The 22532-nt window shown below is 43.8% G+C and overlaps 2 protein-coding genes across 5 annotated transcripts in view; one reads left to right on the top strand and one right to left on the bottom strand.

The window, feature by feature from the left end:
- Window positions 1–334: 334 nt before the first annotated feature.
- On the top strand, window positions 335–11734 carry CASP6 (caspase 6). Its single transcript, XM_053403838.1, has 8 exons — window positions 335–501; window positions 3266–3307; window positions 4485–4527; window positions 5052–5204; window positions 7085–7161; window positions 8658–8833; window positions 9423–9573; window positions 10316–11734. Exons 1-8 carry the CDS (start codon window positions 459–461, stop codon window positions 10552–10554), a joined length of 924 nt encoding a protein of 307 aa, XP_053259813.1. The 5' UTR covers window positions 335–458; the 3' UTR covers window positions 10555–11734.
- MCUB (mitochondrial calcium uniporter dominant negative subunit beta) overlaps window positions 11640–22532 on the bottom strand; it is a 63729-nt gene continuing 52836 nt past the window's right edge. For all 4 annotated transcript variants that reach the window (XM_053403835.1, XM_053403834.1, XM_053403837.1 and 1 more), the window contains 5 exons: window positions 21765–21869; window positions 20808–20968; window positions 18981–19184; window positions 17720–17836; window positions 11640–12100 (listed from right to left, as the gene is read on the bottom strand). In XM_053403835.1, coding sequence (XP_053259810.1) covers window positions 12023–12100; window positions 17720–17836; window positions 18981–19184; window positions 20808–20968; window positions 21765–21869 — 665 coding nt within the window. In that variant the 3' untranslated portion in view covers window positions 11640–12022. The remainder of the gene's footprint in view (window positions 12101–17719; window positions 17837–18980; window positions 19185–20807; window positions 20969–21764; window positions 21870–22532) is intronic.

A 22532-nucleotide genomic window follows, 5' to 3' on the forward strand; every position in this document is an offset into this window, starting at 1 on the left:
TTATTATCAATGTGTTTTTTAATCCCAGGAAGAGAGCATGTGCTATTTTTCTCCTCACAACTGGGCCAGCCTTGGAACTACTGTATACACCTTGGGGAGGTGTATACTGCTGCTTTGCTTGGACACGTCTTGGGAAGGCAGTGTTGGGGGCTGGCAACGAAAACAAGCCTCGGGGACAAGCCCTGGCGAGTTCTTTGACCTTCGGAGGGAAGGAACACGGAAGCTTCCTCGAGCCGTGCGTCCAGGCTGGCACCCAGGAGCAGCAGCCCACGCCCCGCCTGGATAACCGAGAGGGACAGAGGAAGATAACTCGGGCTGGGTTGGGTGAGGGGGGGGGGCAGAAAAAGGTGGGCGGAGGAAGGCGGCTGCCTGGAGGTGGAGAAACGCTGACTCCGGCAGAAGCAGCACTCAAGGGGGTTCCTCCCTCAGTCTCGGGCGTGCGAGTCGAAAGCCCAGCCATGGCGAGCTCCAAGCGGCAGAGAAACTCCAACAACGGCTCAGGTAGGCGCCGGAAGCCGAGCGCGAGGGGCGTCTGTGCCCAAAGGCGCCCTTTGCGCACTGGTGGAGAAACCGAGGGGCGGCGGGGCAGGAAGCCTGAGCGCGGCCCGGGTGCAGCCGGTTGCGGCTCTTCCGTCCCCTTTGCTCGGCTTCTCCGCCTGCATGGTCAGAGCTCGGAGATTTCTCCCGGCGGGGAGGAACAGCCGCTGGAGACGGGTCTCCAAAAGGTGCCCCCAAGTAGGAAGGCTGCGCGCCGCCTTTAACCCCCGGAGAGAGCGAGGGATCCTGTCGGTGGGGTCTGGAGTCTGCCTGCGTGTCAACGTCTGAATGGGAACCAGGGGGACACCCAGTTCATTTAAAGCGTATTTGCTCCCCGGAAGAGCCCGGGGAACAGCAGTTCACCCCTCAATGAGCCCCCGTTTCCAGCACCCTTTATGAACCCGCGATTCCCAGGACTCTTTGAAATGGGTGGTGTACATGCAAGAACTCTCATCTGCAGAACGCTCGTGTTCAGGAAAGAATGGCTTGTGCATCTGTACTTGCATTTAGTGATCAATATATGATACACGGACCTCCTGAGGCTTAGTTCAAGCAGGGGGGCACTAAGGGGTATTCTTTTTTACCGTTGAGGTAGGGGGAGAGAGAAAGCAAAACTGCTGTCCACGCCCGCCCTTTGTCCTCTTGGTTCGAGTCGGCTTCTGTTCTACTCGTTCCTTTGTTCTTTCTCGCCTTCCTGTGTTTCCTCCCGCTCCGCCCCTCCTTCTCCTTGTCGTCACGTGGCCACGCCGCTGTGTTTTGGGCTGGGTTGTAGCTGCCGGGCACGTTCGCTGTCGCTCCCGCAGGGCAGGGAGTCGGGTGCTTGGCTGCTGGGGAGAGCCGATTACTCCGTGGTGCTGCAAAGCAGCCAGACCCACGCCCACATTTGGGGGTAACTGGAAAGAACAGTACAGGGTGCGCTCAGCTCTCACCTGTGGCTCCTAGAAGCATAGCTGTCAACTTACAGATTTGAAAAAAAGGAGCAGCCTCGAAAATAAGGAATAAGCAGCCAAAATAAGGGATTTTCCTAACACGGGTGTGTTCAACTTCTGAGCCCCTCTGAGCCAAAGGCAGAAAGCCCAGCCAGCAGCCAAACGAAGCCTCAAGCGGTGATTCCCACAGCGCAGCAACCTGGCAAAGGGGATGCAGCAAGGAAAATCACCGTCACCTCTCCACTGGGAAGCGCTGAGCAAAGGCGAGTCCCCAGGCAACTCAGCAGATTTGATCGGCACAAGGCATGCAAGCTCCAACCCCCAGTCGTTCTTAGACTCTTTACTGGGTGAGCAACGCAGCCAAGCAACACAGTTGGAGCCTCCCTCCTCCCTGGCCGACAGGGAGGGAGGGAGAGGAGCTGCTTTCTTTGAAACCCGGGAAATTTAAGGGACATCATCAATAAGGGACAGCAGCGGGACACGGCGCTGGGATAAGGGACTTTCCCACCAAATAAGGGACAGTTGACAGCTATGTCTAGAAGCTGTCAGCAGGTGGCCGCAGCAGCCACACCCCAAGAACATAGCTGTCAACCTTCCCTTTTTTTTGCGTGAAATTTGCTTAATCCAGCGCTGCTTCCTGCTGCTATCCCGGATTGTTAGATATCCTGTAGACTGTCCCTGGGACAGGTGAGGTTGCTGATCCCTTATTTTCAAATCTGAAAGTTGACAGCTATGCCTGAGAATGGCTTTGGTGGCCTGGTTGGTCTCAAACCTTCAGTGAGTTAGGGACTTCCCCTGCATGTGAAGACAGGGTTCTGCGGATTTAGCAGACAAGACCAATGGTCAAGACGACAGTTTCTGCATGTGCTGTGGAGGGAAGTGAGGAGCAGGTGGGGCTCATTCACCTGGGAAGGTAGCTCATCTAGGAGAAGGAAAACTCTGACCCTAAACCTCTGCTGCTTTGCGGGATATCTTCGGGAGAAGACAAGGCTGAGGAGTAAACCCTATACAAATCCAGAGTGGCATCCCTAAGGTAATTGGATGGCGTCTTCCAGCAGTTCCTGCCAAGCTGGTGCCAAATGCATCCCTCTGCTTTCCTTTGAAACACATCAGTGAGGCCAAGAGGGAGGGGGGAGTCTGGCCCTTGTGCAGCTCAGGTTTGTACTCCAGGGAGGTCACTTCAGTGCTGCTAATGCAGCCATTTGACTTCACCCCCAGAGGCACATTCCATTGTCTCATGTGTCAACAACGTGACAGTCTTTAGGGCAGCATCAACTTCCATTTTCTATTCCAGAGAAAGTGTGAGCTGTAAGTTTCTTCTTCGTTTTACAGCTCATGATTTCTTTGGAGAAGACAATCTATGAGCCCAGGTTTGGTCAGCACACTAGTCCCAATCATGAGTTACCTTGCTGCAGCAGGTGCACCAGGGGAGGAGTGCAGTGGCTGTGATTTCTCTGGGAACCCTTGTGTTCATGCTAACCCGTGTTTTGTCTTAGAGTGCATCATAGTTGGACTTTCAATTCCCATCAGTCCCAACCTGCATGGCCAGAGACAAGGTCATGTATGTAATTCAAGAGTGTCTGGAAGGCTACAGTTTCCCTATCACTGTTCTGCAGGCACACAGCTGCACAAATCAGCATGGACACCTGGCCAAGGCTGGATTAAAGTCTTCTTGAGTTTAATGAGCAAGCAGAATCTACATAACCTTGGAACCAACACAATTATATATAAAACTTCAGAAAAGAAGTGAACAGTCTACACTTTTATTGCAACACTAAATATGTTGTTTTCTGTCATAGGAGAAATCCATGTGGACAGCAAGAATGTACTGCAAGACAGAGGTAAAGTATCTGCTGTTCGTTCAAAATATAATTGAAAGCTATTCAAAAAAGTGTTCTGTTTCCACTTAGCTTTTCTAAGTGGGAACAGAACAGGGAAGCAAGCAGGAGAAGGAAATCTTCCTCCCCAGATGGGGTGTGGGTGTATTCCTCTGGAGGTGAAAACATTCAGAGGTGGATCTGATTTATGGGAAGGTGGCACACTCTTGCTTCATTAACCCAAGCTGGATTGTTTGCATAGGGAATGAACTAATACACATTAAATTTGTAGGCATGGCTGATTGTTCTAATGAAGCTTCTCTGTATGTGCATTTAGAATGGAATGTACACGTTATTTCCCCTGTTCATTGCAGGTGCTGTGATCCAACGATACACACAAACCGTCCTCTAAGGATTTGTGCATGTCTCCCTATGCAAAAGACAATTGATTAGGCTTGAGAGTAGAGACAGGAGGCAGAAGTTTCGAGTTTCAAAAAGATTGAGAAAGATAGATCTTTAGATACACTTTCAAGATTTCAACTAGGGCAAAAGTTGTAAAACATTTTAAAAGATGAAATGCTGTTTTTTATTGTTAGCCAGGAACAGTGGAGGGGAAAAGCAGGACTGAAATCTGCACATACCTATTCATGCATAAGTACAATTGATGGCATATCTTTCAGCTTTCAGGCATATGATAATACTGGAAGGCAGACAATTAATTTCTGGGATAAGCAATTATTGTCTTGGTGGCAACCTTCTTTACAGGACCACACAGTGTTATTGAGACCTTGGTATATTGGGGCACCGTTTTTACATTTTGCATATTGTATGGATAAAGGCCAGTTTTTCACTTTGTTTTTATGTATTGTATATTTTTATATTGTTGTAAGTTGCCTTGGGTTTGTTTGAGAAAGGTGTCAGCAAAATTTAATACATGAAAACAACAAAAATAGTCAAAGTTGGAGTGCTATTTTTTAGATTGCTAATTACAGATTTGGGGACAAGAGTTGTAGAAGCTCCTGATTTACTATAGCAAAATCTTAATACAGGAACCAACCCAGTTATCTCAAATGAAAACATCTTTGGAACATGTTGATGATACATTCCTTAAAAGCTTATTTGAAAAATAGGTCATTTATATATCATTTGTGCCTTTAAGTATATTGGGTCAACCATGTTTTGAATTATTTTCAAATTATAGATGGACAGCAAAACCACACTGAAACAGATGCCATTGGTGAAAGGTAAGGATCTTATTATCCTTGAACAGCTGTTTGTAGCTGAAAACAAAGAGACGGAAAAGTATTTTCCACAGTATATGCACAACCACACCCCCAATATTTACTGGATCTCTAATAAGTATGGCTGTGCTCTGAAGTGCTCACAATACAAAAGATAACCTTTCTAGGAGCAACCAAAATTGTACTTGCTGATTATTTGACTGTTGTAACTGGGTTTATCACAGAATTAAGAGTTGTCAGTGCAGTGTAAATTTTCTATCCTAAAGCAATGTGTTTATATTTGTGTGTGTATATACAATGACTGGACTATTTTCGTATGGAATAAATCCTGTTTGATTGGCAAAACTACAACTGGCATATGGAATTGGGAACTGTTATTTTAGAATCATACAAGTCCTCTGGCCATGTATAACTAGTTGTACAGTTCTTTGGATCCTGGCTTGATCCAGTAGATTCAGCAAGGTGGTGTGCATATGAGAGAGAGAGGGAGACTGGATTTAATAACTGAAAACTCCTTACTTTTGTAGAAACATCCAGCTTTTTGATCCAGCAGTGGAGTATAACATGAACCACAAGAGGAGGGGACTTGCTCTGATCTTCAACCACGAACGCTTTTTCTGGCACTTGACATTACCAGAGAGACGTGGCACCCAAGCTGACAGGGATAACCTAAAACGCAGGTGTGGAGATGTTCTCAAATTATTTTTAAGCATGTGTGAGTTTGTGGGCGGAGTAGGGAGAATCCAATTCAACTTCATGCCATTTATACATAAAAACGCCAAAGAATGAAGTTTCTTAAAGACAAAATCATCGTGTATAAAAATGATGAAGCCCACTTGGGACTCGCCCTGACAATGAGTACACTATAAGGACTAAAAAAGCATGAGCTGTGAAGTCCACAGTTCAAATGCCTCAGACATGTTCTTCTTAGTTGGTCATTATGACTCGGAGTCTTTCCCCACCGGCCAATATACAGGTGAACATTACAGGTGCAGTTGAAAGAATGACTGTATATAAAGCACTTTGAATGCAGCTTTCAAACCTATGGCAACCCTTCCCATGTTGACTTGTCTGTCACAAGCCACCTGTGTTTTGCAGAGAAGCATGACGCCACGTGAACTGAAAGTGTACCTTAGCCCCCCTGTGCGTAAGCAACGCAGCCATGCGACTAGAATTGAAGATCGCATCCTTAGAAACTTGTCTGTGGAAGCAAGTCTTCAATTACTGGTTATCACTGTGGCATAGATTACCAAACCATTACCTTGTCCAATGCTTATGGCGAGATGAATTCTCTAGCCTTTGGACTAGTAGAATTCATGCCAAACTCCTGAGTTATGGAATCTCTCCCTCAGATTCCCTAAAACTAGACCAAATCACTGCTCAAAGATTGATCCGCCAAAGACTGGATGACATCGACTTACAGCGAAATTATATGCTGGGGGGAGGTGTTTGCTCGCCCCAGAACATTGGTATCACTTTAACTTACTGCGTCCCATCATACCTCTCCTCCCTTTCGACTGTTGCCCATAGACTGGCCTTCACCAAAGCAAGGTTTAACGTTTTCCCCTCCAATGTCCTGAGACATAGATTCTCAAAGGGCCAAGCCCCCGCCGTGTGCGAATGTGATAAGGTGACGCCGGAGTCGCTCCAGCACATTATGTTCTTTTGCCCCTTGTTCAATGTGCCACGGGCAAATTTGCTGGGACCAATCATTCAGAAACTAGAGGGTACCCCATCAAAATTCCACCTTGCCCAAATCTTGCAGGACAAGGATACCCACACGACCCTGAAGGTGGCTAGATTCCTGGTCGCTGTCCTTTCCCAAAAGCGACGACAAGGAGCACTACAAGCTAATTAAGGCGTAGTATGCCTTTCCATCTTATAGTATTTTATTGTTATAGTGGTGTTTTAGCGACTGTTTTTTGTTTTTGTTTTTTTTCCCCTACGGCATAAGCTGTCACTTATGTGTTGTTTTTACCTGTATGGGCCTATGGCCGTAATAAATGAATGATGATGTACCTTAGAAGACACCCAACCTACTCTTGTGGCTGCCCTTTTTTCCCCTCTTCATTTATAGACCACCTACTTGCAAAAAATGGCTTCTAAGCAGTTTTGAGTGCAGGATAGGAGTACACAGAGCAACCTGTTAAGAGTTGTAGGAGAGAAAACACTTTATTTTCCCTCTCTCCTTCAACCAATAAATTACATGGCAGATCAGTAATGAGGTGCAGAGGGGAGTGTGTTGAGCCATCAATATGCTTTTTTGATCCAGTATTTGCTTTGAGAAGTCCCAAGAAAGTTTCCAGAGGAACCCCTGGTTCCTGTTCAATTAAGATCAAGCCACTCGTAAACTGCTTCCCAGCAGATTACTCAAGTTGGGATAGCTTTCTCTTAAAAAAGTAGTTTCCTTGCCTGTTCTTTTACTGCTGTTTTGGAGAAACCATGTCATATGTAATGGGTTAGTTATTACACACATTTCTAATGCTGCATTTTCTCAAGAAGAGAAAAATCAAGAAACAAATGTAACTTGTAAGACTTTTCTTGTTCCTGTTTATACTAGCTTGACGGAGCTTGGGTTTGAAGTGAAGTGCTTTGACGACCTTAAAGCAGTTGAAGTGTTGCAAAACATTTACAACGGTAAGTGACTTTGCTTTATTTACTTGAGTAAATTCTGCTATGATTATTATACAGCTTTAAAAGTGAATGTGTTCAACTTAAAACCTTTTGTTTAACCCTTTCTTGATAAAAACGTGTTACAGTAAAAAAAAAAAATCATAGAAAAGAAATATGGTACTGTCAGAGTTGCTTAGTTTCCTTATGAGAATTGAACTGATCCAAAGTATCTAGATCGGGCATAGGCAAACTCGGCCCTCCATATGTTTTGGGACTACAACTCCCACCATCCTTAGCTAACAGGACCAGTGGTCAGGGATGATGGGAGTTGTAGTCCCCAAACATCTGGAGGGCCGAGTTTGCCTATGCCTGATCCAGATCGACAAATCAATAGCTGAATTATGACAATAGCAATAAGTAAGAGCAGATATGATGGCCAAATATTTGAAGGGCTGCCACTAGAATGGAAACACTCATGTTTTCTGTTGCGCCATTAGGAAGAAAGGTGGAATACTGTGTTGTGATAGTGGGAGACTTACTCTTCATTAGAGTAAGTCTCCCGCTACACAGTGGGACTGAATAACCAACATCAGGGATGCTCTAGTAGTGTATTCCAGCATCAGCAGGACGTTGAACTAGATAGCCTTCCAACAATGTAAAGGAGCGTGCTTTATATTTAATGAATGAAACCTGCTGCTGTGGTTGACTTAAATCTGGAAAGTTGCAGCAGTGGTATCAAGTCTGAAACAAAGCTGGTTTTGAACTGCAGTTCCAGAACAGCCAGAATGCACCAAGTAGGCTTTAGCAAAATTGTTGTAAGAGACTTGCAGCACAGTCTCATCGTGTCTACTTAGAAGTAAGTCATAGTGAATTCGGTGGGGCTTACTCCCAGGAAAGCAGGGTTAGGATTGCAGCCTAAGGTACTAGAATTTGAGTGGGAATGTATAATTGAATTAGCAGGCAATATAGAAGTAGTTTAATAGCCTTTCCAATTAAGTCACCTGACTCTAAATAAGAACTTGTTCCATTCATAGTATTTACCCGCACTATTTGCCCCATCCGTAGTTCTAATCGTCTCTGCCTGCAAGGAACCTCCTTTCCTTACCTTGAATCCAGATACAGCAATAGCCCAAGCAGTAGCTTTTTGGGTACCAAAGTCCCTAGTATGGATGCTAATCAATCCGGCCTGATGGAGGCAACAAGGTCACCTTGAAGCCCATGTCACTTTCATTCTGAACACTGCTTCTGTCAAGAACCTCTAGTTTTGAGGTTGCCACAAAATGGCAGCTGTGCAGGATTGAGGACCTCATGAGGAATTTGGCAAAGGTGCTGGGTACAGCAAAGAGATCCAGTGATACAATTGAGAGCAAACTATGGTTCACATTTTCAATCCATCTTGGTATCTTCCCTTTTTGGCTTTGCTGAGCTCAGTTCCAACATGACCCCAGGGTACTTTGTTCATCACTACTTTACCAACCATTGCTTTTAAAATTATGTTTTTCAATGGCATTGTTTCGCAGTGTCCACAGACCAGCATGAAGATGCAGACTGCTTCGTGTGCATTTTCCTGAGCCATGGAGAAGATGATCACGTTTATGCCTACGATGCTAAAATAAAGATACAGGAATTAACCAAGATGTTCAGAGGAGACAAATGCCCAAGCCTAGTTGGGAAGCCAAAAGTATTTATAATTCAGGTGAGAAAGTGGAGCTCGTGAATTAAACCACAACATGATTCCCTCCAGGGGTTTTGGGCTGGAATTCCCACCAGTACCAGCCAGGTCACCGCCAGGCTAGGGAAGGCAGGAGGAGACAGTTGCATATTTTATTGGAAACAATACAGAAATAAAGAAAAAATGGAAACACAAAACCCCCTCCTCCAACTGAATAGGCAATGGCCCAGTTATCTGCTGCTTCTTGCAGTTCCTGCCCTCAGTTCGGGGTAGACAGAACTTCATGTGTCAGTTTATGGAAAACTCTTTGGTATCACAGAGACACCTTTTATTCCCTTGCTTTTCTAAGTATTGCCTTGATTTATGCATATGATGGGAAGTACAAAGCATGCTTCTTTCTAAACTCAATTCTAAAGTGAAAAACACACACCCTTTTTCCAGTGTTTGCTGCACTTTCTAAACTGAGTCATCCTACCAAAAGACTCAGCAAAGCGTAACCAAATATTTAAGTATATATTCAGTGTATGTCAACAAAGGCAGAACTCGGAAGGGTTCTGCGTTAGAATGGTGTCCAGCTGTGAGACTTCGTTACCAACTGTTTCTCCTCCCGCAGGCATGCAGAGGAGATAGGCATGACGACCCAGTCCTTCATCGTGACACAGTGGATAGCAAAACAGAAATCAATGAAACACAAGTCGATGCTGCCGCTGTATATACACTGCCTGCTGGTGCAGACTTCCTCATGTGTTACTCGGTTGCAGAAGGTAAAATGCACCCTCTTCCTCCCCCCCCCCCGGCTGTCTGCAACTGCCGATTCCTTGAAATAGCAGTTATCTACAAAAGAAATAGACAATTTTCTTGAAGTTAGTCTCTGTGTATACTTGTATTATTGCTATGTGCAGGGTTGCATGCTATATTTACGATAAGAAAAACTGTATGCAAAAACCACCCATTTCCTTTAATAGGAGTTCTTGTGGAAGGTTTAAAAATTTGCCTTGAGAAAGTAAAAAAACAAAAACACCCTCTGTAGCTCAGAGGTGTCTCTGAAGCTTTGAGACCAGACTGCTTCAAGCAAGTTACCTCAGTTCAGAGCTTTTAAGTATCTGCCTTGGGATTAAAGCTTTGTCCAAAGTGGATGTACACCTGTTGTCTTCTGCTGTTGAAGTTGGACACTGGGATTCTTGCTGCAAGGTGTAGTCATTAATAGTGCAAAAAATATTTTTAAGCCCTTAATCATTCTTGTTCCACAAATGAATATCCCTCAAGACTAACTAAGGCTGTAATCCTAAGCATATGTATTTAAAAAGTTCAGTTGATGACAGGAAACATGTTTTTGGATCAGGGTGTGTGATTATTTTCAGCTTTCCCAAAGCATGGAATTAGGTTTAATAATCTCTTAGATTACTATTTGCTAGTTTAAAAAAAATAATTGAATGCAGGTTCAGATCCAAGGTTTTTCTGCAGACATGACAAAGACTTAATACCCTTTCCCCCTTTTTGCAATAGGGTACTATTCTCATCGCGAGACTGTAAATGGCTCTTGGTACATTCAAGATCTGTGTGAGATGATAAGAAAACATGGTTCTTCCCTGGAGTTCACAGAGCTACTGACGCTGGTTAACAGGAAAGTGGCTCACCGCAGAGTGGATATGTGCAAAGATCTTAATGCTATAGGGAAAAAGCAGATTCCTTGCTTTGCATCAATGTTGACTAAGAAGCTGCATTTCTACCCAAAATCAAAATAACACTGAAGAGCAGTAACGAGAGGTTATCTCAAACTACCCACAATCTTGACATATGGGGTAATAGATTCAGGCTGCAATCCTGTACCCTTTTACCTGGGAGTAATCCCCACTGAACTCAACGGGGTTGCTTCTGCGTAGCTGATGTTTGGAACTGCACTGTCAAGCATTGTCAGTGTGCACTATTTCAGTTTGCTTAAGAAATCACCCTTGTTTTTCTTGATCAACTAAGACGATTTGCAAAACTACAAAGTAGCAATAATGGAAGACCCAAGTAACCAAATTACAACCAGCAAGGTCTTTTTTTAAAAAAAGTGATTGTAAATATTGTAAGATAATTTCAAAATCTGAAAGACTTTTTTTTTAACTTGTTAGAAAAATTGCAAAAAGGAATTTGAAAGGAAGTTGTACAATGCTGAACATTCCATAAAATTCAACATTTCTAAACCGGAAGTACTTTTTATGCACTGCATTAGAAATTATTGGATTAGAAATCAACATTATACTTACCCAACCTCAGAGAATTTTGGAAAATGAGTCAGTCTTTTTACATTTGAGCAAGAAAGAAGCAATTGCATTTTCAAGTGCATGAGTTTGCAAGCTTCATTTTGAAACTTTAGATTTTGTACTTTCTCTCCCCCCCCCCATACAATAATGCTTTTGTAGGGATCATTTCCATTATCTGACCTCATCCCCATACTTTAGCCTGGCAAATACCATTTGAACACTGTCAGACTCTGTTGTGCAACTGCCACTGATTGGTGTAACTGGCTAGTACGGTCAAAAGAGTTCTAGGCATCCCATTTATAGTTCAAAATTATTATTAAGTGGCTTGACCTACTGCAGGCCATTAGCTATTGTTTTATAGGTGCTAGGACATGTACTGTCTTGCTCCCTGATGTTGGGGGTGGTGATGTTTGTACAGGTGAGTTGTGCCCCATGGATTTTGCATCTTAAATGTAACAAGAAACTTTATATGTTTATAAAAAGCCACAGACTCTGAAACTCTTTGTGCATGTGAGGATTTCTGAAAACTTAGGAGGTGCTTTTTAAATTTTTTTTTGCAGAACAGATCTTAACTCAGAAAATAAGCCCAAAACAGCAATGCATTTTTTATTTACCTTATTATAAAGTTACATTCAAATAGAGGGGTTCCAGATTAAAATAAAAATTGTAAAAATCATTTTTGTCTCTTCTTTCAATCAAGTATGCATTATTAATTCAACAGTAGCTGCTACATGTTTCTTTTTATTGTGAACAGTATTAAGAAACAAACTATATACATGGGGAGTCTGAATTTCTTTGTAAAACATGAAAAAGAAATCTTGGTTATCAGAAACAGTTTTAGCTGTTCCTTGTAGATTTCTTCACCCCCAAACCCCTTCAAAAACAGAAGGACTACGTTAGTCCAGAATACTCCAGTTTCAAATCTTATGAGGCAATTCAACAAGGCTAATTATTATGAAAAAAATTAATGTTTGTCATTTATTTCTTCGATAGGAAGACGCAATTGTAAGGGATTCTTCAGCCGCCTCAAGGATTCTTCCACCTAGCAGTGAGAAGAGAGAAATATAAACTGGTGAGCTTGCAGTTGTGAACCCCTTCAGAATCTTTCTGATGCCTAGTTAATGCCATCTGGATGGCTGTTGGCATTCAGTCATGCTACAAGGCAAAGAAGGGGTTCCTCAGAGGGAAACTACAACAAATAAAAGCAAATCAAAAGCAGAAAAAGCAATGCAAAATACACAAAATGCTCACCCAATAAGGACCACGAGAAGCACCACCTTAGGAGGCAACTTAATTACCAATGGCCTGAATAAACAAAAAAGGTCTTGGCCAGGTGCCTAAATGCTGACAAGGACAAAGCCAGGTGCATCTCAAGGACACCATTCCACAGATGCCACTGAAAAGCCTTTATTTTTCATGCAGCCCAACTCTTCCTCCAAAAATCTCTGCAATGTTTTCCACCCTAACTCTGAGATTAAAAATTTGTTTAGTTGAAGGAAAAACAACCTTGGGGCATAGGTAGAGAGGAATAAACCAGGAACTGGTTCTATTAACTCCCACCTGTTATTCACTGCATGTTGCCCTCCAGCACTTGAGTGCTTGCTGTAACATTTAGTTCTGCTCTTAGGTTAGTAGTTGTATACATTTATATAACCTTTAGGCTAAGGCAGAGGTGGGAAACCTGTGGGCTCTAGTAATTTCTGGACTGAAACACCATCTCTGAGTTGGGAGCCTGACAACAACTGGAGGGACACAGATTCCCCATCTAGGCCTAAGGAACTGGATAGTTTAACTGCATCCATCTGTCAGCATAAAAGGTACTCCAGTTGTTGGCTTCTAGAGGAACTTTTTATATATCACATGCATGGAGGAAATCTGCTGTCATTGCAGGAAACCCTGTGGTTATTTACATGTGGGGTTCCTGAATTTTTAAATCTCACAGCATGCATCCAAACTGTTTCCCCCAGTAAGGTAAAGGTAAAGGTAAAGGTACCCCTGCCCGTTCGGGCCAGTCTTGACAGACTCTAGGGTTGTGCGCCCATCTCACTCAAGAGGCCGGGGGCCAGCGCTGTACGGAGACACTTCCGGGTCACGTGGCCAGCGTGACAAGCTGCATCTGGCGAGCCAGAGCCGCACACGGAAACGCCGTTTACCTTCCCGCTGGTAAGCGGTCCCTATTTATCTACTTGCACCCGGGGGTGCTTTCGAACTGCTAGGTTGGCCGGCGCTGGGACCGAGCAATGGGAGCGCACCCCGCCGCGGGGATTCGAACCGCCGACCTTTCGATCGGCAAGCCCTAGGCGCTGAGGCTTTTACCCACAGTGCCACCCGGAAACCCCCAGTTAACTGCCACTTAATTCCAAGGAAGGAAATTCATTGTGTCTACAACCACTCGAAACGATGGACAAAGGGCAGTAAGCCGTAATAAGAGGAATATCAAGTGTGTGCACACATACACTTGTATATGAATGAATGAGTGGCAGGTATCGCTGGGACAATTTTAGGGGTAGTCACTCCTTTAAAAATCATAGCATTAAGAAGTAACAGGCTAGCTTAGGTTGCAGAGCCTGGTGAGCAAGCAGAGGACTAGTATCTTAAGCAGGAGTGGGGAACCTAAAGCTGAAGGCCAAACGTGGCCCTCTAGGCTTGTTCATCTGGCCCTCAGGACTCTATCCCAGGTCACACTGTTTTTGCTTGGCTAGAATGTATCCTTGGAAGTCTGATTGTGCCTCCTGCTTGCCTGGAAGAAAGAGGGAATGTGAGAGTATATGTAGAAACTAGCCTGTAGCACAAAGGTAAAAAGTTTTTCCCACTTTGGCCTCTGGCTCTGACCATCAACCACCACTGGCATGTGTCTATCCACGCCCCATCTGAAGGTTGGCCAGAAGGGAATGAAATGGGTTCCCCAGCCCTGCTTTTAAGGATGATAAGGAGACAAGCTTCAAAGCCATGTCCAACCTTTAAAGCAGTGGAAGGCAAAAACTGCCAAATCACTTAGCATCAGGGTATTTGCTCCTTTGCTCTAAAATCAGATGGGAACTGATCCAAGTAATCACTGTCATTTAGAAAACCCTGCTGCTAAGGAGCAATCATGAATTTACCACATTAAGATACGATAGACTGGATGCATGGTGACAGTTATTAGCTTCATCAGGGACAAGGGTAATTTTAAAGCCTTTTTAAGAGAGGAACACGGGTGGTGCTGTGGGTTCGAATCCCCGCAACGGGGTGAGCTCCCGATGCTCGGTCCCTGCTCCTGCCAACCTAGCAGTTTGAAAGCACATCAAAGTGCAAGTAGATGAATAGGTACCGCTCCGGTGGGAATGTAAACGGTGTTTCCGTGTGCTGCTCTGGTTCGCCAGAAGTGGCTTAGTCATGCTGGCCACATGACTTGGAAGCTGTACGCCGGCTCCCTCCACCAATAAAGCGAGATGAGAGCCGCAACCCCAGAGTCGGCCATGACTGGACCTAATGGTCAGGGGTCCCTTTACCTTTACCTAAGAGAGGGAATGCTTCCCAGAGTTTTGAAGGAAGGCACTGATTACCTCTGGGACCCAACTGGATATGCCTAAACTTGTCACATTAAGGGCACAAGAAGGGCAAGGGTCTAGCTGCATATATGCAGTTGGTTTCATTTCTTCAAGGAGTCTGTCCATTTCTCTGAACTCATTTCAAAAACTGGAATCCAAATCAGAACTTATGCAAGGAGAGTTTAGCTGCAAAAGGTCTTGCATGATGCTCACAGCAGGCATCAATGGTTCTATCACTTCCCCTGCTTTGGCCAGATTGTAAGATTTCAACACCTGCGCAAGCTTAGCTCTGTGACACTGAGCAGACACAATGGTGGCAAAGAAGACTGATTTCCACATTTCAAATCCAGATGTCCACCATGAGCCGATCACTCATCTCACAGATTGTTGTATGGAACAAATGGAATATACATCTCAAACATCACGCTGCCTAGTTACATGGTTTAACAACCAAGAGCACCCTGCAGGTTCGTGTGTCCCTCCCACCTCTGATTAGAATTAAGTATGGTTCAATTAACTAAAATCAGGAAGCTGGTTTGGCCATCGTACAGCATTTCAACACGGACTTTTATGGGCACTCCCTTCTTCAGTACCCTTGGGCAAAGTGCAGGATATAAATGCAATAAACAAATCTCCTTAGTGTAAGTATATATCCTAAAGTATAACAGCATGAGCATTCTTCCACTGAGCAACCAGTGTTAGAATTTATTTAATCATCAAACAGTGGTCAAGTGTTTAATGGGGATGTCTTCCAACACAAAACCTGTACCTCAGCTTACACATTGTTACAGGTCAACCCCCCCCCCCAAGATCTGGAGCCTGGGACTCCCATGGGTTGCAACACATGTCCAAGGATGCCTGAAATCTGAAAGGGTAAGCAGAGGCAGTGACAGGGAGGGAAAGATGCCAATAGGGCCACTGGACAAAGAAGAACTGAGAATAGCAAGGGAAGCTATTGGCTTTGTAACTGTGTTGTGCTATATTGACAGTGAGCTCCTGGCAATCACATAAGCAAGTTAATGTGCCATCTAGGATGGCAGAATCCTCTTCCTGGCTGGCAAATCCAGTCAAAGCAGCAGCCGCTGGCAGCAGCTGCAAATCACAACACTCTGCCAGGGTCATCTTCTGCACCTGGTGACTATGGCAATGTCTCACCAGTTCTGAGAGAGGATATAGAAGGTGGGCAGGCCTATGATTTGGCTTTCTCTTTTGCAGCTGGTGCATTGTAAATTGTCACCGAGGAGTAGCAATGAAGTCCATAATCCAAACAATTCTCTATGGACTTGGAAGGTTTGAGCAGAGCTGGCCTGGCAAGGTCAACACTATTCATTTTCGTTTTAAAGCCTACTGAAGTAGCTGGGAAGCATTCCATTAGCTTTTGGAGACAGCAAGGGAGATAAGGGTTTGTTTACTTTGGAGCTGGAGAGTTTTCCATTTCACATCTCCTTGACACTAATCACAGCTGCTGCAGCAGATGGAAAGGGAAGCTGTACCCATTTCCTCCAAAGTAAGATTATTACTTTTCTTCCTCACCTGTCAAGTGGCTGTCAATATGCATTTTAAACCCACTTTTCAAAAAGGAAGCCTGTATACGGCTACAAGAGTGTGCTTTCTATGCATGCTGTTTAGCAACAGACTACAGCGTTACTCCCTGAAATGTGCCAGCTGCAGAAGTGGGGCCAATGCTGGGATTTCAAAACATTTATGGAGCCACTTTTATGTTACAGGACAAAATTTAAGTACCGTATTTTTCGCTCTATAACACGCACCTGACCATAACACGCACGTAGTTTTTAGAGGAGGAAAACAAGAAAAAATATTCTAAACGAAACAGTGGATGTATGATTTTTGTGGTTCATGCTGTGGCCACAGACGTGATCTGACGGTGAGTTTGGGGAAGCCTGAGGATCCATGTGGATCCATGCTTTGTAACCACATTTTTGCGCCATTGCAGCCCCATGAAACAGTGGGTGCGTGTGTGTTTTTTGGTGCAGGCTGTAGCCATGGATATGCTATGTGATCTTATGGTGAACTTGGGGTGACCCAGTGCAAAAATCCTGAGGATCCATGTGGATCCGTGCTTTGTAACCATGTTTTAAGTGGGGAGGGAAGGAAAAGCATTCAAGGGACAAGGAGCACGTGTGGGGTGTGTGGAGAAGGATGCTGCTAATAATGCAGAAGAGGAGTTTAAGGGGAGAAGGAACACGCGTGAGGTATGTGGAGAAGGATGCTGCTAATGATGCAGGAGAGGGGTTTAAGGGGAGAAGGAACACGCGTGGGGTGTGTGGAGAAGGATGCGGCTAATAATGCAGGCGAGGGGTCTATGGAGAGAAGGAACACGCATGGGGTGTGTGGAGAAGGATGCGGCTAATAATGCAGGCGAGGGGTCTAAGGGGAAAAGGAGCTTGCGTGGGGTGTGTGGAAAAGGAGCTTTTCGGCGAGCTGAGCGGGGTAGGGGGAGGGAAAGAGCACTGTTGCTTTAAAGGAGCCAACCGGACAGCAGCCACTTACAGCAGTGTAAGCAGCTCCTTTCCTCTCCCGCTTTGCTCCTTCTCTCCCTCTTTGCTGCTTTACACAGCTAATGGCCCAAGTCCTGCTCAGCGGATCAGCTGAGACACTGGGAGAACCATAATTTCCCCCTCTCCCTCATCCCGTGCCCTCCTGTCCCCAGCAGCCTTTTTAAAAACTTTTTTACTGGTTTTCACTGCACTCGTGGCTCAGAGCCCTCCTGTGCCCTGCCGTCCCTCTGCAGCCTCATTGCTCCGTTTAGAGAGCGCACGGACCTTTGCTAGCTGAGGCTGCAGCAGCTGTTGCTGGCTACGCGACGCTTTTTCCGGCTCGCTATGGCTCCCGTCTGTCCCTCCTCCCGTGTAAGCGGCTGCTGCCCGCTTTGCTGCCATGGCTCTCCTTCCCTCCCCCTCCTCCTGGCTGTAAAGCAAGCAAAGCTAGAGCCGTGCAAAGCCCTGCAAGCGGCTCCCGCTTTGCTTGACTGACGGCAGCCATGGCTCCGGTTGAGTGCATTCGCTCCGTAACACGCACAGGCATTTTCCCTTACTTTCTAGGAGCAAAAAAGTGTGTGTTTTGGAGTGAAAATTACGGTATATTGACTCAAAGCAAGTTATGCAACTAACCTCTGCAAGATCATCTTTTAATTTGTTATACTGATCCACATCAAAGTTCTGGCTTTTGGATTTCTGGTGAAAGTAGTGGAGAAATTGCCTGTCCCGAGCATCTGGGTAAATATAATCCTGTGTAAGAAAACAAAATATAAGGGAGTACTCTGAAATTTTCAAACAGGAGATCACAATTGCAGAGCTGTCCATTTTACTGCAGCTGCAGTCATTAAATGTGGATAAAGTGTTTTTTCCAAAAAAAATATAATAATTTAGATTTCAAGCCCATTTCCCCCTTTAAAAAAGTAAAAAAGAACCAAACATACAATGTAGCATATGAGAGACAGAGTATCTACTAGACTCCTAGTTCCATCAAATCAGTAAACAGAAAGATCTAAAAAATGTTAAGGGCTCATTTTCACGATAGCTTTTGAGGTAGAAAAAATCACAATGAAATGCATGTTACAAATCTGAGTAATTTTCAGTATGTGGCAACGTGCTCTTTATCACATGGGATTATTCTTACAAGGCCACTTTCACATGAAGACTAAAAGGTGAAGCCACCTCACTGTGACTCTTTCATATAACTAATTTTAGCCTTTATAAATGATTGATTCAAAGTCCCAAGACATTAATGACTCTCCCAAGGTGACAGAGTGAATCAGCCACTGGAAAAAAAAGCACTCAATATGGTATGGATGAGATGCATGCATTTCACATTTAGGCAAGTACTCTTGGTTGATTGTGGATATGTTGAAGGACAGAAGGTGACCCTTCAGGCATGTAGCCCCAGGCATAGAAGCTTTATAGATCCAATGACCAGCATCCACAAAATTGTATGAACCCCGTGGAGATCAGAACAATAGGACAGTCTATTCCAAAATAGGTCTAGTTCAAGTGAAGGCAGAAAACAAACTGCCCCCCAAAGGAAAGGGAGGAGCCAGCATCCAGTCAAATGGGTGATGTTTTTCACCTTCAAGTGAGTAGTGCATAAAAACACCTACCTGGTAGAGCCCACCTGAGAAGTTGAAGGACCCTAACTACCACAATCCCTTGTCTATTGGCCATGCCAGCTGGAGTTGATGGGACATAGAATCCAATGAAGTGGAGGGCTGCAGGTTAGCCAACCTGGGTCTATGGACATTTTACAACCTAAAGAAATCCTAGGCCTCCTTGTTAGGATACTTTAGAAGATTCACAGATATGTACTTGCAGACTCTCACTATGATAATCATGCAGATTCCGCTAACATTACAGCTCCAAATTTACTGAGACTCACCTGTTTAGTAAGCACAAAGTAAGCATAGAATGCCATGGCAGTTCCATAGGTGATAAAGTAAGTAACAGGCTCCATGATATCCCATGAATAGACCCACCAGGTAAGCCATGCCAAGGCTCCACCTTGAGTTGACATTAAGGCTAAGCCAATCCATAGAAGCCGAGAAGTCTTAGCATCGACATCTGTAGTAATTCCAGCTTTAAGCTAGGAAGAGAGAACCAATGTTAAGACTGAAGAGACAACATTGTTCAAGCATGCCCCACCCACTCCCTCAGATTACCTTGTATTCAAAAGTGCATTAATAAATAAATTAAAATATTTCCCTGTGTGGAGTGTAGAGAAGTAGAGAAGTCTCAAATGAAGACTTCAGCCAGACTTTCCCATGGATACAAAACATGTTTCTCCTGCATCACTCTCTACAGCCATCGCAGGTACTGCAAGCTTCCAATAGTTTGACTTCACTCATAAAGGCGCACTCCTCCATTGTCCCCCAAAACAGACGGGTGCCAACAACAATTCACTGTTTGCAAGGAAGCCATTTAACAGTAGGCACTGTACTTCTTCCTTAGATGGTCTTGACCATTCTTCTAATCTAACCACTTTTGGAAAAGAATGTTGGATTTTGTAGACCTTGGTCTGATCCTGCAAGCCTGTTCTACTTTCTTATTGATAAAGCAGGTGTGATCATTTTGCTTTGTTCAGAGGATGTAGCTAAGCCTGATTTCTATGCAGCAGAAGTTGAGTCTGACAATTAAGTTGTTGTTATTTAAATTTGTATACAGCCCTATACCCGCAGTTTTTCATTAACAACTATGACATTCAGGGGGGGGGGCGGATTAGTCTCCTTAGTATTAGCACACAGAAAAATCTAGTGTTCAAGGAGAAGTTTTCAGGTGTATAGCAGAGACATTTCATTTACTTAATAGAACTTAAGCAAGCAATACAGAGAAGATAAATAAGATCAATAGCATAAAAACCTTATAAAATAACATTACTGATGCAGAGCTGAGAAACCCTAATTAAATCATAATTACTTTAATCACCAAGGCTAGAACTGGGTAGCAAACAAAAGGTGATATGGGCCCCCCAAATGAAAGACCAAGAGAAGCTTTAAAGAAGGGATATTTACACTCAATTTTTGCTTTAAAGGAGATACTTTTTGCTATCCTTTCTCGATTATCAAAGAAAAAGAGTTTCCATTTCAAATACATACACTGCAACTTCTGCAATAATTTTAATTTTCAAATATTAAATATAGTTTACTATCATCAAAGCAAAACATCTAAAATAACTACATCAAATACAAACCACATGCTGCTTTTAAAAAGTGTATCTGCAAAGAAGTTACATAGACATCAATACCTAAGTTATACAAGAATGTGTTTGACTCACATCTGAGCATACTAAGAGAGTTTCAATGTTAAAAATAGCCTTCGTTGTGAATACAACTTGCTTTACTTATCTATAAAGGTGGATTAATTAAGTCGAGCCAATTCAAAGTTTTATTTTTATAACAGGAGACATAAACCTAGTGGTTCAATATAGGGAATGGGGAGTAGAAATATACCAGTTCAGTATGCAGATCTGACCTGTCTCTGAAGGATATTACAAAAACAGAAAGATGCCTTGTATTCCCATTTTGATAAGTTAAATCGTTTTTAACTGGGGTAACAAAAATCAGGTACTGGACCTATTCCAGTGTCTCTGGAACCAGTCAAAATTGGGTGCAGAAGTGGGAAAATCTGCCACACATTTCATAGACTTCACCTGCTAAACTCAAAATAGATTTCCACAATATGAAATGTATGAATAAATATTTTTCCAGACCTGCTCCAGAGGCAGCAGTTCTTCCTTCAGAAGTTCCATTTTCTGCATTAATTCCCTCTCCCTCCTTGTCTGGTGGTCTTCTAAATGAAGTGCTGTAAACAACTTGTGGACCATAGACTTGATGTCATCCATCTCCAGTTTATGTTCTGTGCTCATTTGATCTGAAAGAAAGAAAGAAACTGGAACCACTATACCAGCGCAGCTTTTGGGAGGCCTGAAATTCCATACCTTTTCAAGGATATGGCCAATGGGCTGGTACAATGGACCCGCCACTTACATGAGGGTTTGATTCCGGGAGTCTTTGTGCAAAGGCAAAATCACCAAAGTCAGGAACCCCATGCGCTATGAGCAGAGGGCTGTTTACTGGTCTCTGGGAAGGAGATGTTAGGCTTCTGGGATGCTCTCAGAGACTGGTAAGCAACCCTTCACATCACCTTTATTTACTCCCCCCCCCAACACCTTGCATAAGGTTGCAATCTTCTGTAAAGTGAGCATAAATTGCAGGCACACTGTATTTTCTCCTGCAGGCTGCCTTGAGCTGCCAAGCATTTCCTGCTATTTCTTTTTCTCCCACTTCACCTCTCATTCAAGCTCAGAATAATGCAAATGAAGCAGGGCTATGCAAGAACAAGAACACCTGCATGCATTTCAATAGGCACCATTTATTTCAAGAGACAGAATTCAGATTAAGGTTGGGGGTTTGCAAAAGGAAGGAACAGCTCTATCATCCTAGTCATTTAAAGCACAGAATAAAGTGTCAGTTTTGACTGCTTGTGATTTAAGGTTGCAATCTTCCTATTCACAGTTACCTAGGAGTAAGTCCCATTGAACTCAATGGGGCTAACTTCTCAGCCAGCATGAAGCGGTACGAGTTAAGTTTCTATTTTTGAAGGGATTAATTTTAAATATATTAAATATGTCTCCAGATGATTTCACGTTGGTCATGGAATTGTGTACCTTTCAGTGGAGGATGAACACTGTATTCTGCACCATTGATGACAAGTTTAAAATCATTCATCAAAAGAACCTCCATCAATGTTGAAGAAGAAATCATGCTGCCATCTGCAGGGAGAAAGCAAATACCTCAATACTAGCAATAAAATGCTTCATTAAGTAATGAAGCACCAGTACTGTGTTGATCACAGATAATGAAGTTCAATGCAGGCAAGGTTTACTACACCAACAATTACTGAGTTAGGTTGTTTCTATGATAGGCCCATGTCTTGTCGCTTCCTGTTTCTTGTCACGTCTAGTGAAACTCAAAACGTGACATGACATCAAGGCAATGGAAGCTTTCCTCCCAGGACTAATCTAGGAGGGAGATGGTTGCAATCGTCACTGAAATCATAGCATGGAGAGAAAGGGTTAACCCTTAGGACTCTATATGGGCTCTTGGATACCCCATAAGGGGAAAAGGGCAGATCTTGTTTACAACACCCTGCTTCCCAAAATCTACTTTTCCAATCCTGCCATTTACCTGGAAAAAACAAGAGAAGCTACCATGCATCCATGCACACCATTAGTGTGATCTACACTTTGGTCCGAAGATTCTGAAAGTTAGTAAGCCAAGAATCACCACCTATGTGCTCACATCTAGATCAGAACCACTGTATCCACCCATGTATAGATTACCGTATTTTTCGCCCCATAGGGCACACCGGCCCATAGGGAGCACCTAGTTTTTTGGGGGGGAAATAAAGGAAAAAAATTATTTCCCCCCCAGGC

Source organism: Podarcis raffonei, chromosome 9 (genome assembly GCF_027172205.1).
Source record: "Podarcis raffonei isolate rPodRaf1 chromosome 9, rPodRaf1.pri, whole genome shotgun sequence".
Taxonomy (NCBI): domain Eukaryota; kingdom Metazoa; phylum Chordata; class Lepidosauria; order Squamata; family Lacertidae; genus Podarcis; species Podarcis raffonei.